Here is a 16,093-nt window from a genome sequence, read left to right as displayed (position 1 = left end):
AAATAAACAACCAAGGAGGTGGAAGACCTGTACTCTGAAAACTATATGTTATTGATAAAAGAAACTTTTTTTTAAATTTTTATTTATTTATGATAGTCACACAGTGAGAGAGAGAGGCAGAGACACAGGCAGAGGGAGAAGCAGGTTCCATGCACCGGGAGCCTGACGTGGGATTCGATCCCAGGTCTCCAGGATCGCGCCCTGGGCCAAAGGCAAGCGCCAAACCGCTGCGCCACCCAGGGACCCCCGATAAAAGAAATTAAAGATAACACAAAGAAATCAAAGAAATGGAAAGACATTCCATACTCATAGACTGAAAGAACGAAATAGTTAAAACACCCATACTACCTGAAGCAATCTACAGAGTTAATGCAATCCCTATCAAAACATCAACAGCGTTTTTCATAGAACTAGAACAAATAATATTAAAATTTGCTTGAACCACAAAAGATATCAAATAGCCAAGGAAATCTTGAGAAAGAACAAAGCTGGAGGTGTCACAACCCCAGATTTCAAGGTATTCTACAAAGTCATACTAATCAAAACAGCATGGTACAGGCACAAAAATAGACTCAGATCCAGGCAACAGAATAGAGAGCCCAGAAACAAAGCTGTGCTTATATGGTCAATTAATCTATGACAAAGCAGGAAGAAATATACGAAAGGGAAAAACCAGTCTCTTCAATAAATGGTATTGGGAAAACACGACAGCCACATGCAGAAGAGAGTGAAACCGGACCACTTTCTTACACTATGCACAAAAGTAAAGTCAAAATGTATTTAAGACCTAAAGGTGAGACCTGAAACCATAAAACTCCTAAAAGAAAAAGACCGTAATCTCTTGAACAGCCATGGCAACATATATACAGCTATGTCTCCCTGGTCAAGGGATTCAAAAGCAAGGAAACCATAAACGAAATAAAAGGCAGCCTACTCAATGGGAAGAGATATTTGCAAATAACATATCTGATTAAGGGTTAGTATCTAAAATATATAAAGAACTTATATAACTCAATTCCAAAAAAGCAAACAATCCTATTAAAAAATGGGGACCTGAAGAAACATTTTTCCAAAAAAGACATTCAGATGCCAACAGACATGTGAAAATGTGCTCAACATTACTCATTAGGGAAATGCAAATCTGAATCATAATGAGATATCACCTTACACCTCTCAGGATGGCTAGAATTAAGATGATAAGAAATGATAAGTGCTAGGGAGGATGAGGAGAAAAAGAAACCGTTGTGCACTGTTGGTGGGAATGTAAATTGATGTGATCACTCAAGAAATCACCATGGAGATTCCTCAAAAAATTAAAAACAGAAATATCATGCAGTCTAGCAAATCCAGTCCTATTCACCTGAAGGAAATGAAAATACTAATTAAAAATGTATATTGCACCCCCATGTTTACTGCAGCATGATTTACAATAGCCATGATACGGAAGCAGTCCACATGTCCAACAGATGAATGGATAAAGAAGATGTAGTGTATATGTACAATGGAATATTACTCAGCCATCAAAAGGAATGAGACCTCGCCATGCCTGACAACACGGATGGAACCAGAGGGTTATGTTAAATGAAATAAATCAAACACAAATATCATGATTTCACTCACATATGGAGCCTAAAAAACCAAAAAAAAAAAAAAAAAAAAAAGAACATATCCAGTATATGACAGATTCATTTTAATAGGAAAACCTAAATCACAATCAAAACCAGGAAGTTTTCTTTTTATTATTTACTACCAGTGTAGTTATGAATGACTAACATCTGGCTAGTACAGTATTATCAAGAATGCTTCCGTCACTTGAACACTGGACAGGTATTAGGTGATACCAAGGAAGAGTTCACTTTATGGGGTACAACAATGGCAAGGTGCCAGTATTAAAAAATAAAAGTCCTAACCAGGCATAGATGTGTACGGAAGCACCTGCAGATGAAGACTGTGATGTTGAGGATTTGTTTCAAAACCCTCAGACCAAGATGGAGAAGGTGTGGGGGGAAGAGGAGAAGGAAGACAGAAGAATCAGAATTCCCAAATGCTGATAATTAGTGCAGCTGGAAGATGTGAACCTAAGATTTATTCCAGTATCTCTTTACTTCTGTGTATATTTAAAGATATTCATATTAAAAATTTCTGCAGAGGTTACATATGAAAGCAAAATGATGGAGTTAGTCGGTCCCCGGTGGGTGTTTTAGTCATATACAAATTACATCCAAAGGATTGCATTTTTAGAAAAATTACTCTGGGTGAAATTTAAACTTAACCACACCACCCAGCTCTGAGGGGTCAAGTTCTGCCCTGTCAGCACAGTATTTACTTGCGAACACGGTGCGGGTGTGCAACTCTCCACACACTGACGTCGTGGTGACAGCATGACTTGACGCCCTTTCCAGAGCTTACAGAACCACACGCTGAAGAGAGCAGAGTGCAGATGAGGAAGTGGTGATAGAAGGAAGACACAGAGTGCCTTTCAGGGAGACACCCGGGACTGGACTCACTATTCTGAGAGCTTAGCTCAGGTGAAAACACACTGCACACAGAGGTTTGATATTGGGGGCAGTGGGCCTGCAGAGCTGGACCCCACAGTGTGCCCATAATGAGGAGCATGAGACACACACACACACACGACTCAGGCCATGACCCTCCCTTCCCACAGACATGCCTGCAAAACTTCTACTCACAGCCCCGAAGTAAGGAGCCTGGTGTACCACTCCAGTGCCCTCCTCCTCCCGCACGTAGCTGTCAGCAAGCACCGTGAAAGCACCATTCTCCTTGAGCTGGAATAGACACAAGAGCAGGCAAAATCAATGAAACACCAGCACATCTTATATTAATTTCGTAACAGTGTTTGGTAAGAATCTAAGAAAAAAATTTTTTTTTAAATTTAAGTAAATCTCTGCACCCAATGTGGGGCTCGAATTCTTGACCCCAAGGTCAAGAACCACCTGGCTCTAACCACTGAACAGGCCAGGTGTCCCTGACAAATTTTGTTTTTTCCTGACAAAATTTTTATTTTATTTATTTTATTTTTTTCCCTGACAAAATTTTTAACAGGCAAAATTATTTTCAGAAACAAGACAGAAGGGATCCCTGGGTGGCGCAGCGGTTTGGCGCCTGCCTTTGGCCCAGGGCGCGATCCTGGAGACCCGGGATCGAATCCCACATTGGGCTCTCGGTGCATGGAGCCTGCTTCTCCCTCTGCCTATGTCTCTGCCTCTCTCTCTTTCTCTCTCTGTGACTATCATAAATAAATAAAAATTAAAAAAAATTAAAAAAAAAAGAAACAAGACAGAATAATTTGGTTTGGGAAGAAATATGCTAAGTCTTTTCTATGATAATTATCTGAAGACTTGCAGAGAAAATGTTCTAAATTCTTAGTCACAAAACGGGGCTTTTTGGATGCCTGGGTAGCTTAGCAGTTGAGCAACTGCCTTTGGCTCAGGGCATGATCCTGGAGTTCCGGGACCGAGTTCCATATCGGGCTCCCTGCATGGAGCCTGTTTCTCCCTCTGCCTGTGTCTCTCATGAATAAGTAAAATCTTAAAAAATAAAACAAAACAACAAAAAAAGGCAAAACGGGGCTTTTCCTGACTTCTCCCAACCTCCCCTACAACCCGGTGTGCAGCTTCTCATGCACACCTCCAGGATGCCCTTAGTCACCTTCCTGTCAGCCCCACTATAAGGCAAACCATGGGCACTAGAGTGACAAGTTCTAGCTAAAGGCGCTCCATGTGCTGTGGTACGGAGGAAGCACTATTTCTACATAAAATGCTGCAGACCTACTTCTACCTTTACCTCTTCCTTTCTCTTTCCACACACGGGTTCAGCCAAATCCATCCTTCACTTTCTTGTCTTTCTGCCTTTGTAAAAAGTACTTTCAGAAATGATGTTCACACTTAATCACATCTAATCCGGTGATCTTGTGAAAAAGGCACACAGTATTCCAATGATCCAAAAATATTGAATCAAACTCAGAACAAAGATGAAATGGTTTGTCCAAATCACACAACTAACAGTGACAAACACTGGGCTTGAGTCAAGGTCTCCTGGCTCTATACAATGTCATCTTCATCTATGTTACAGCTCTTCAATTCTTTAGCAGTTGTCTAAAACCAAACTTGGAAAAGTAGCCATGAATGTCTCACTGTTGTAACCTACACCACCTGGAAATATTGTTGCCTGAAAGGTATGTCTTCAAGCATTCAAACATGGAGTGGGAGCATGTGTGCCCTTGGAGTCCGAGGAACAAGTAGGAAGTGTTTCTAGTGGACGTAGATGAACCCCCGTGGCGTCCTGCCTCTCTGTCCAGCTCCAGACACTGCCCTGCCAAGGCCGAGCAGTCAGCAGTCACAGCACCTGCTCTCACAGCTCCCACCTGATAGTTCAGAACACACGTATCTTAGGTTTACACCACACCACTTTGCCTATGACAAAGATTTTCTAGCACCTGCCTAAAATGCTGAAGGCCCCAGAAATTCAGGAAGCTACTGAATGGAGTATGTGGCAGGTGCACATTCCAGACACACCTCTAAGCCCCAAGTTCCTGTCTGGAGTGTCTGGGTGGTGCACGTGCTGAGAGCACAGAGCTCTCTGGGTTCTCAACAGGGTCTGTGGTCAGAAAGATCAAGAGCCACAGATTTTGTGAGAGAGTTTAAGACAAAACAAATCCAACCTAAAACAAAATATGTTAAGATATGCAACAGAAGAACATAATAATGATATTTTTCAGGAGAAACCAGAGGCATTACAAAAGATGCTTTTTCAGATGGTCTGTGAGTTCAGCCTTGAGAATGGGTTGTACTTGAGCACATCTGATGTAACAAAGGTGAGGGATCTTTTTAAACAAGAGGAAAACTTAATGAAATCAAAGGCAGGGAGGGAAGAAAAAGGAAGGGCCAGTTTGACAGAAGCAAAGGATACGTTTGCAGCAACATCAGAGGAAGTGGTTCGGAAGCAGGTCGGCTATAAGGAGAACAAAGAGCAGGGGGTGGCAAGTGGCGGCAGGCTCTCAGGGAGCAGAAACCCACAGATGACCCTTGAACAACGTGGGATGCGGATCTACTTAAACACATTGTTCTCTCTAAGAGTGGATGGCAAAAGCCACAAGGCATTTGTTTATAACTGCCCAGCCCAGGCTTCAGGGAACCAGAATGAAGGCAACGAGTGCAGAGGTCACACCTGCTGCCCTGAGTACTTGGGGAGCCTGCCGAGGCTGTCAGCAGCCTCGGGGCCCTGAGGCCAGGCAGCATTCAAGGTCCTGTAGTGACAGGGTGGTGGGTCCAGCACCTGCAAGAGGCTAGGCTACAGAACGGGCCCTCAGGGCAGGCACAGCCTTGTTCAGGGAGACCCACATCCCTGGCACCCCTGCTCCCGAGTTCTCTGGGACCTGGACTCTGGGGCTGCATTGGGGCAGCCTGGCACAGCCTCTTCCCTAGCGGGTGCTCCACCCCATATGTGGCCATAGCTGCTGAGCCAAGGCCACCAGGATGTGAGACACTGCCTTCCTAACAGTTACCCGTTCTCGCCGGGTGCACCAACATGGGGATTATTTTTTCTTTTCTCGTGAAGAAGCTTTTATTCCTAGTTTCCCAAGAGACTTAAACACAGGGGAGCTGAGTTTTATTAACAGACTTTTTAGTACTTGCTGAGATGCTGCCTTTCTCCTTTTGCCTATTTAAGTAGTGAACTGCATCACACATCCCCAAATATGATTCTGTAAACATTCCTACTTCTCCACATCATGCTGCAGTTCTAGCGTACACCATATTCGACTGAGCAATTGTTCTAGGAAGTGCTACGTCTGTACTTTTAAGTTAATTGATATTTGTGCACAAATGCTAACTTTTTCAGGCTTATGTATCATTGTTCTGCCAACCTCATACTATAGAAAAGCTGGCTTTCTCTATTCTAGGACAGAATAAAAAATGGACATGGTTTTTAAGAAAGATGTATTTGGGCTTTGGACTTTTGTGTCTTTTTGTGGAGAAAAACTTTTATACATACTTAATGGTTGGGAAAACAGAGTGTTCAGAACTGCTTAAAACACCAAGAAGTTTTTTCAACAAATATATGTATACCACTGAAAATATTACTTCGTGTTTTCTCATGATTTTTTTAAAAATACTTTTTGTCTTGTTTACTTTAACAGTATAGCATATAACATACATAAAATATAAAATGTGTTAACCGCTTGTGTTATTGGCAAGGCTTCCAGTCAAGAGTAGGGTGTTTGTAGCTATGTGTGGGGGAGTCAAAAGTCACTGTAGGTGAGGCTGGTGCCTCTGATCCCCCCATGTTGTTCAAGGGCCAACTGCAACTGGGAGATGAGAAACATGGGAAAACACTCAAAGTGAACAAAAATGAAGAGACAGATGTGAGCAGTGTTGTGGACAGAGTCCAAATGGCAGAGGTCACTGCAATAACCAAACTCCATCCTTGAATAGACAGGGATCAATGGGAAATTCCTGATGACCCTAATCTTTTGGTAGTGGTGGTGGGGCTTGCAACTGCAGCCATGGATTTTCTGATGAAAATGAAAACTGCCCAAAACAGCTTTGTGAGTCTTAAGAAAACTAAGTTACCACATGTATGAGCTTTGCCTTCATGCCTAGATCTAAAAACCCACCTCATCAGTCTCCTTAAAATGAACTGTTTATTGTTACACACAGGTTTTATTCTTAGCACTACCTTAAACTTGTAAAACAAACCAAAAATCCCAATAAATTTGGATGATATGTAGACTATAAACAGTAAAAATATACAAACTTAAGTGTTTCCTTTTATAATTTGAGAAAAGAATTAAAAACATTCTGATAGGATTATTAAAACAAGAGAGCAACACAAGCACAGTTTAAACTTTGTTACTACTCAGACTCTGTGTCCAGACAGCAATGCAGTGACCTCCACTGCAGTCGTCAGTGACCCTGACCCAGATAGGCAGCACCTGCACAGCACGGTCCTAAGCTTACCTGCACAAAGTAGTCAAACAGCGGCCTGTACTTCTTGCCTTTGAGATAGCTACCGGGAAATCTAGAAAAAGGAGAAAGGCAAACTCATAATTAGACTAAAATCCTCAAATAAATGAAACTGCAGACACATCAGGTTACAACTGGCTCCCGGTTTATTTGTTTCTTTGTTGTTAATGCTGAAATGTATGAGCTGAACCCACTCAGTAACATCAACTGAACTTGAACAATAGAGCTTACAGGGTAAAGTCTCACCTTTCAAAGTTAACACACACATGCACACAAATCAATCTGTATATTCACCTTTCAAGGATCTCGTAGTCTGTCTCCACCTTATAGAGGGCTGGTAATCTGGCTTCCATTAAGATGAGTAACTTTCCTCTGGTGACATCTACAAGAGCAAGGGAAGAAGTGGACTTCAGTGACATTCAGACTGGCTGGGTCTAGACATGCACCAGTACGCTCCTCCTCATGGGGTCCTGTGTTGCTGCACCCGTGTGCTCAGGGCACCAGTGCACACTGCTTGCCAGATGCAAAGATGCCAAAAACAGCACATACACTTAACTGAATTTCTCTCCATTTTATGGAAACTTATTTTCTCCAACCAAAGGTAATATATGTGAAGGCTTAAAATTTGTAACATTAATAAACAAAAAACTCCTTGAGTAAAAGTCTTAGCTAATCTCTCTTCCCCGCAGGACACTACCATCTGAATGTCGCCCCTCCAGATATTTTTCTAAGTGTACACTACCAGACATCTTAGGTGAATGGCTACTTTAAAAAAAAAATATGGGATACAACTCAGTACAGTTTTCGTTTTGTCTACACATACTATATTGTGAATATCTTTCCATATGTTAGCACAGATTGCCCTTCCTCATTTTTCTAAATAGCCACCTGGTACTCCATTCTAAGGAAGTACACATCATTTTTAACATATCACCTAATACTAGACACTGAAGTTATTTTCAGATTGTTACTACTGTGAATACCATTGCACGTATATTTGTACCCTTACTAGAGTATTTCTGGAGGATGCTATCCTGGGAGCAGAAAAGCTAGAATAAATGTAGACACATTTACAATTTAATAGCAAATTAAATTGTACTTTTGTACAATTTAAATTGTAAATTTACAATTTAATAGCAAATGATGACTCACCTTACAAATACAGACTATTTTAAAGTCCTACCTGTAAAGTATGATACACCCAAGGATTTTTTTCCCCAGGTTTTTATTTAAGTAATGTCTACACCCAACCTGGGGCTTGAACTCATGACCCCGAGATCAATAATTGCACGCTCTTCCAACTGAGCCAGCCAGGCGCCTCTGATATAACCAAGGATTTGTTAAAGTCTGTGACATATACTCAGTTCACTATAAGAAACATCAGTATCTATAGATCACTGTGAAGGCCTTTGCAATTCACTGAAAAGTTACTATGAACAACACTGTCACCCACTAGCACCAGCAACACCAGTGTCTGTCAGCAGAGTCAACATTTTCTGTATAAAACTCAGGACACATGGTCCAGCAAGTAGGCGAGTCGCATGTAGGCAGAGGAAGGACAGTACTGAACTGTCTGCCTGATGGCCCCCCAGGCTATAGGCTCACTAGAGAAGGGCCATATCCCCAGGGAGACACCGGGATCTCCCCCTGCCTGGAGAGGCTTTGTGCCTACGGCTGAGAGCACGAGAAGCTAGCTGCTGGTTCTATCAGCTCCCAGGCCACTGCTAAGTAATAAAAACACATGGTTTCCAGGCCTGCACCTCCCGGGTTCCTTTCCCCATATCCTCCGCCTGCCTCATAAGCTGTTGTAAATCATGTCACCTATCTTGTACGGTTGTGTCTTTCTGGCTACAATTTTCCCTTCTTTTCCTCCTTTCATCAACTATCTAAACCTGAAGGTAATGATGGTCTTTTTTCATATAAATCTCTATGGAAAGAGCTTCATCAGGACTTTAGTGAACTCTCTCCAGTTCTGGTACCAGATTTATAGTAACTATGTATTTCAGTCTTAGTCCTCCTTCCTGGCATGGCTCCTAAAACCCTTGTTATTTCCTAAGTGATAACTGCCATTAAGGTGTCCTTTGTCATACGGATGAGGGGACTTTTGAAAAGCCCCCAATTCACCTAAGGGTGGAGTTTAATCACCAACAGCCAGAGATTTAACGTTAATTAAGTCATGAAGTAACATCACTTAGGGCAACCCACTCCAGCTCCATGGTGGGAAGAAGCTCCTGTGTTCAGGACCCTTCTAGACCTCACCCCATGTACCTCACTGGATGATTCCTGTGTATCCTTTATATCCTTTCACAATAAACCACTACAATGTTTCCCGAGATTTTTTTAATGTTTGTAAACATTTTATTTATTTATTCATGAGAGACACACAGAGAGAGGCAGAGACACAGCCAGGGGGAGAAGCAGGTTCCCTATGGGGAGCCTGATGCAGGACTCAATCCAAGGACCCCAGGATAACGACTTGAGCCAAAGGCAGGCACTCAACCACTGAGCCACCCAGGTGCCTCTGTCTCCCTGAGTTATGAGCCTGTCTAGCAAATTAATCCAAATCAAGGAGAGATCATGGTAATATTAGAAGCACAGAACTTGCAACTGGCATCTGCAGTGAGGCTGTGGGGGGATGCCATGTAGGCCCGAACCCCTAACCAGTGTGATCTGACGCTATCTCCAGGTAGCTAGTGTCTGAATGATGTTAACTGGTTGGTGGTAATGAAAAAATACACATCAGAGATTCCTAGCAATGATGAGACACCACCTCTATCAATCTCCAGATCCTCATCTGCTAATAGGGGCATGATGTGTAAAAGTATTAAAATCTGGAAATTACAAGGACCATTTATTTATATCTACTATTTTAATTTTTACATGCATTTCTTTTTCAGGTTATTTTAAAGGTTATTCTTCTGTTTAAGTCTAACACTTTTTCAAAAACTTCTATTTTTACTCCAAAAGAAATGTAAACTTTGATTCTATCCCAAAATAAGTTAAAATGATCTCCTCCATATCCATCATAAACAATCAGGCCCACACTTACCTTTAATCTTCACATACTGCATTTCTGGATTAACACACAGGGCCAGGTTACTAGGCAGAGTCCAAGGAGTGGTTGTCCAGGCCACCAAAGACACATTTTCGTCTTCCTCCAAAGGGAAAGTTATAAACACTGAAGGGTCTTGAACATCCTGAAATAAAATGATATAAGATACCTTTTTACAAAATCCGTAACAGTAAGATACCGAAGAAAAGAGAACTGATCCTAAAGAATAAATAGATTTCCAGAATAAAATCCAGTTGCCATATTTATAAAAAGAAAATATAAATTCCAAATATTTTTATATTTTTATATATTTTTTATTATTATTTTTAAATTTATTTCTTTATTCATGAGAGACACAGAGAGAAAGAGGCAGAGAGACACAGGCAGAGACACAAGCAGAGGGAGAAGCAGGCTCCATGCAAGAAGCCTAACGCAGGGCTTGATCCCGGGACTGCAGGATTACGCTCTGGGCCGAAGGCAGGCACTAAACTGCTAAGCCACCCAAGGATCCCTATTTTTTAAAATATTTTTAAAAAATGTTTTAACAATGACCTTACCTTACCTTAGTTATCACAAGTAAAACACTTTAAGTATATTAAGAGGAATACGGATTACAGGTTTCACTATAATAATGACCTATTTTTATAATAAATCCATAATAGGTTAGGTCAAAAATAATTGTTTTAGAAGACAGAGTTATTCTTTATTCCAAACTATAAAGATGAGTCATTTTAAAACACCATGTACTTAAGCTGCAATATGCCAATATTAATTCAGTTCATTAAGTAAAAAATTGGTTCCACCTCTATGGTAACATGAAAATATCAAGGATTTAAAAATATTTAATACATAGCTCCAGAGTAGAAAAGCTTATCTCCTGATTCTAACAAACTAACTGCATTCTAAATAAAGTACCCTGAGAAATATGAGCTCTATAAGCTTCACCTCATTCACATGTGAACTGTCAGACAAACCTGAAGGAAGTGCCGGCCTGCATGCCTCGAGGGCATGAATCAGACACAATGGCACTGTTCTAAGGCTGCAGATGGAGCATCCAAGCAAAACACATACCCTATGATTCTCTTTTGCTGAAAATGACATTACTAGGACCATTAATAGATTAATGGTCTACAGATTAGATGGTACAACCTACAGATTAGATGGTAATATTTTATCAATGTTGATTCTCTAATTTCAATTTTTTAAGAATATGGATTTTAAGAAATATATACTTAAATCTTTACAGGAAAAGGGACATCATATCCTCAACCTGCTCTCCAAGGGCCCTGGGCTCCCACCATGAGAGCGGAGAACACAGACAAGGTGGGAAGAGGGTGACTATCATGAAAGGTAAACATTCCTATAAGTCTAAAATTATGTCAGAAGTAAAAAACAAAAACAAACCTTCGCTGCAACCAACACAGAATGTAGAATGGCTAGAGACAGGAGGCAGAAAACGCTAAGTGGGGCAAGATTACAGAGTAACCAGATCTGTCTGGCAGGAGCACAGATCAGGACACCCAGCTTGGAGAAGTGCGCTGGTACCTTTCAGAGTGCGAGAAGGCAAACCATGGCGCTTGGGCCAACCCAGATGGTCACCTGTGTTCTCACACCCCAGGAGCTAGGAATGGTTTTGACAAGAGTTGAATACTTGCAACAGAGATCATCCGCCCACAAGGCCTGAAGTACTATCTGGCACTTCACAGTTTGCCCACCCCAATACTAGAGCTCAATGTTAAGTACACACTATGACCCAGTAATTCCACTCCTGGGCATGTAACCCACAGAAGAAATGTGCATGATGCTCCCCAAAGACAACTTCTAGAATGTTCACAGTAGCACTACTGATAAGATTCCCAAACTGGAAATTACCTAAATGCCCATCAATGGTACTGTGGGTAAATTAAGGGCTAGGCAGTAATTAAAATGATGATTCACAAGTACACACAACACAGATGACTTTTCACAAATATAATCTTGAACAAGAGAAGCCAGACACAAAAAAGAATGTAAGGTACAAGTCATTTATATATAGTAAAATGTCTAAAAATTTACACAACATAAAAAATATTTTTTTAAACACCATTGGTTTACCTTATGGAACAGCTGGAAGTACTCTATCCTGTATGTCAGTTTACCTCTGCACAGCTTGCTCATCCCAAGAGAATGTACTTGTTTACTTACAGAAGAGTCTGCCCCCTGAGAGCTCTAGAAGCTCACAAGCTAGTATGGGGATCTAACATAGAAATCTAGAAGCCAAAGAACACTTCAGCATAAGTACACAGGGTTAAGCTAAAATGTTCTTAGCAACACTGTCTGCCCCCAGTAAGAAAAAGGGCTATACCCTTCAAAACAACTCACACGGTCTATCAAAAGAAGGAAGACAATGGGGATGCCTGTGTGGCTCAGCAGTTGAGCATCTTGCCTTCAGCTCAGGGTGTGATCCTGGAGTCCTGGATTGAGTCCCACATCGGTCTCCCTGCATGGAGCCTGCTTCTCCCTCTGCCTGTGTCTCTGCCTGTCTCTCTGTGTCTCTCATGAATAAATAAATAAGGGTCTTAAAGAAAAAAAGAAGACATTGCAATCTATTTGTTCTACAAAACACTACATAGCAGATAAAAATTAACTTAAAGCTACATGTATCAGACAAAGAATCTTTAAAACATACTATTTCCTATGAAAGGCAAGGTACAGAGTGAGTACTATGGATGAGATTAAAGATAGGCCTAAGAATGCTATGTACTGTTTGTGAATATGTAGGCAGACAGTAAACGTATAAAAATGAGAATGGAAAGAAATATCGAATTCACAGTGGTTCCACTCAGGTTGTGAGGAAGGACGTGGGGAAGAGAAAGGTGCTATAAATCTGTAAATTGTGGACTACTCACTTGCACAGAAGCTAGAATAAAAGATCCATAGCTACACACAACACGGATGGCTGTCACAAACATCATGCTGAGAGAGAAAAGCCAGACACAACAAATGCCATTGTCAACACTGACCTCTCTTAAAGATGCACATGCTGAATGAAGGACACCAACAAACAGAAGATGAAGTACAAATCTACAAAACACTGAGGACTACAGAGACATAATTAGCAAAATTCACTGTAGGAAACTCTAGAAGATAAAACCTGTTTCCTAAACAATGATTTGCATGGAAAGAAAAAGGGGGAAAGAGAGGAAGTGGAGACCATAGATGAAAACAGAAAGACATTTGCTGCCATGCATGGACCTTCCTTAGATCCCAATGAAAACGACATCAGGGCAGCCTGGGTGGCTCAGCGGTTCAGTGCTGCCTTTGGCTCGTGGCCTTGTCCAGGAGACCCAGGATCAAGTCCCAAATCGGGCTCCCTGCATGGAGCCTGCTTCTCTCTCTGCCTGTGTCTCTGCCTGTGTCTCTGCCTCTCTCTGCCTCTCTCTCTCTCTCTGTCTCTCATGAATAAATAAATCTTTTAAAAAAAGAAAACAACATCAAAGAACTGAAGGAAAAAGGTATTTGAGAGACAACGAAATATAAACACTGATGACATCTAGGAATTAAACCTTTAGAATATTACATATCAAGGATGACTGAGAACTTTTTTTATATAATGGTAATGTTAAAAAAATAAACATTTCTTGTGTTTTAAACAATGTACAAAAAAACAAATTTCAGACAAATGAGTGTCCTTTAAAAACAATGAGGACCAGCTCAAGTCTGAGGAATGACCTCCTGAATATACGCCCATGGTTCAGACTCAACTTATTGCCGTTATGCCTGTGGAGAGAAGATAAAGCAGTGAGTGTGCTTTGGTGATAAGATCCATCTAAACTCTATCAGAGCAATGATGTGGTGACTCCCTTCATCCGAAAAAAGATCCTAATACCATCAACCAAGGACAAATCAGATTTGCTTCCAAATTCAATAAATGAACAATAACACGAAGTCTCATCCAAGCCAAGAACTCTTTCAAAAGCAGTGACTGGAGGGAAACAGGGCAGAGGCACAAAGATACAGTGGAAGAAAGCAGGGCCTGTCACATGAGGACACAACACTCCCAATCCCACAGGGGAAAGAATCCCTCACTTTCACTCTACATACAGCCTCAGCTCAGTGACCAGTACATTAGCAGCACTCCGTAAGAATCGTCAACCTGACAGATTCCTCAGGCTAACATTTCTCACTGGGACTAGTTCCTGGGATTACAACCCTTCGACTTCCCTGTGCATAAGTTAACATCCAATGACATCACACGTACCTTGTAGTTCTGGTGAGACTCGAAGTTGGACAGTGGAGTGTTGCACGCGGTGGAGAAAGGCATGACTTTCACGCCTCTATATACAAGGCCTTTGTCATAGAGCTGTTTGAAGACCCACCTAGCAATGAAAGACACCGTTTTACAACGATACAACCAAAATCCCATCTCCCCAAACTCATTTATGCCAGTTTGTCTACAGACATTCTATCAGCTAACCATGTCTCTCAACTGGCTACCAGCTGGTAAATTAGGACAGAATCATATCAAACATTGTGTACATTAAAAGTGGTAATAACTGTACATGGAAAGATGTTCATGACTTGAGTTGTGTGAGAAAAGCAATTGACACCATATTGTACATTGGGGTACTCAATGGGTAAAACTGTACATATCCATATACTTATTACATTTTTTAGAGATGCTGAAAAAGATTTTTACCAATATGTTAACTATGGTTGGGATTTCAGAGTTTTTGCTTTTCTTAATAGTTTTCTGGTGTATTGCTTAAATTTTACTATAATAGGTAGTTTTATAAGGCAATTTAAAAAGCATAAACCAATTGGGATTAGGATATTTCTTCTATAGTTAGTCAAAAACTTTTATTAAACATTAACCATGTTGCTTTATGCTAAATGTACCAAGGTGCTGATATGGCAATGGTAACAGTTATCCTGGGGTTTCCTGTGGGGAATACTCACCAGTCCCAGCTGGATGTCAGGAAGCACTGGTGGGAACCCTTAATTCTGCCTTTATGCATAATTTTTATAATCCAATTCCTATGTGCTTGGTATAATAAATGAATTAAAACGTTCTCATTTGCTAAAATACATTTTTATGGGAAAATGTGCATATTTTTTCATAGTATTGTTTGGCTTTAAATAAAGATTAAAAATGTTTTATATAAAGTTTCCCAAGTTTATAATTTATTTTCATTGAGGCACAATTAACATGTAGCATCATATTAGATTCAGGCATACAATATGAGGATTTGATATTAGAACACACTGCAAAGTCATCACCATAGTAAGTTTAGTTACTGTCTACCACCAAGGTCACAGCAAGTTTGTTTTATAATGAGAACTTCAAGACTCATGAAGCACTACCATATTACTGACTATAGTCACCATGCTGTATGCTACATCTCCATGGTTTATTTTTATTTTTTTAATTTTTTATTTATTTATGATAGTCACACACAGAGAGAGAGAGAGGCAGAGACACAGGCAGAGGGAGAAGCAGGCTCCATGCACCGGGAGCCCGATGTGGGACTCGATCCCGGGTCTCCAGGATCGCGCCCTGGGCCAAAGGCAGGCGCCAAACCGCTGCGCCACCCAGGGATCCCTCCATGGTTTATTTTGTATCTGAAAGTCTGTACTTCTCAACCCCTTCTACCCACTGCCCACCACCAATCCCTCTTCCCTCTGGCAAACACCATTCTGCTATGTCTATGAGTTTTGTTTTTTTAGATTCCACATGTAAGTGAAATCATATGGTATTTGTCTTTCTGACTTAGGTCCCTTAGTGTAATACCCTCATGGTCCACCTATGTTGTCACAAATAGCAAGAATTATCTTTATTATGGCTTGAGAATATTTTATATAGTTTACACACACACATCTTTTTCTTTTTAGAGGGAAAGGATGGGGGGTTGAAAGAGAATCTTAAACAGGCTATACTCAGTGTGGAGCCTGATGTGGGGCTTGATCTCACAACCCTGAGGTCATAACCTAAGCCAAAATCAAAAGTCAGACCCTTAATTGAGCCACCATGACCTCCTCTCCCATATCTTTTAAAAAATATTTTCTTTTATTTGAGAGA

The 16,093-nt window shown here is 40.9% G+C and overlaps 1 protein-coding gene across 2 annotated transcripts in view; it reads right to left on the bottom strand.

The window, feature by feature from the left end:
* The window catches only part of IARS1 (isoleucyl-tRNA synthetase 1), a 68,395-nt gene that overhangs the window by 36,911 nt on the left and 15,391 nt on the right, over positions 1 to 16,093 (bottom strand). For both annotated transcript variants that reach the window (XM_055309952.1, XM_055309951.1), the window contains exons 6-10: positions 14,276 to 14,393; positions 10,033 to 10,180; positions 7,278 to 7,365; positions 6,978 to 7,038; positions 2,691 to 2,786 (exon numbers count right to left, since the gene is read on the bottom strand). In XM_055309952.1, coding sequence (XP_055165927.1) covers positions 2,691 to 2,786; positions 6,978 to 7,038; positions 7,278 to 7,365; positions 10,033 to 10,180; positions 14,276 to 14,393 — 511 coding nt within the window. The remainder of the gene's footprint in view (positions 1 to 2,690; positions 2,787 to 6,977; positions 7,039 to 7,277; positions 7,366 to 10,032; positions 10,181 to 14,275; positions 14,394 to 16,093) is intronic.

Source organism: Nyctereutes procyonoides, unplaced genomic scaffold, assembly GCF_905146905.1.
Source record: "Nyctereutes procyonoides isolate TBG_1078 unplaced genomic scaffold, NYPRO_anot_genome, whole genome shotgun sequence".
NCBI classification, from domain to species: domain Eukaryota; kingdom Metazoa; phylum Chordata; class Mammalia; order Carnivora; family Canidae; genus Nyctereutes; species Nyctereutes procyonoides.
This window is presented reverse-complemented; position numbering and strand designations above follow the sequence as displayed.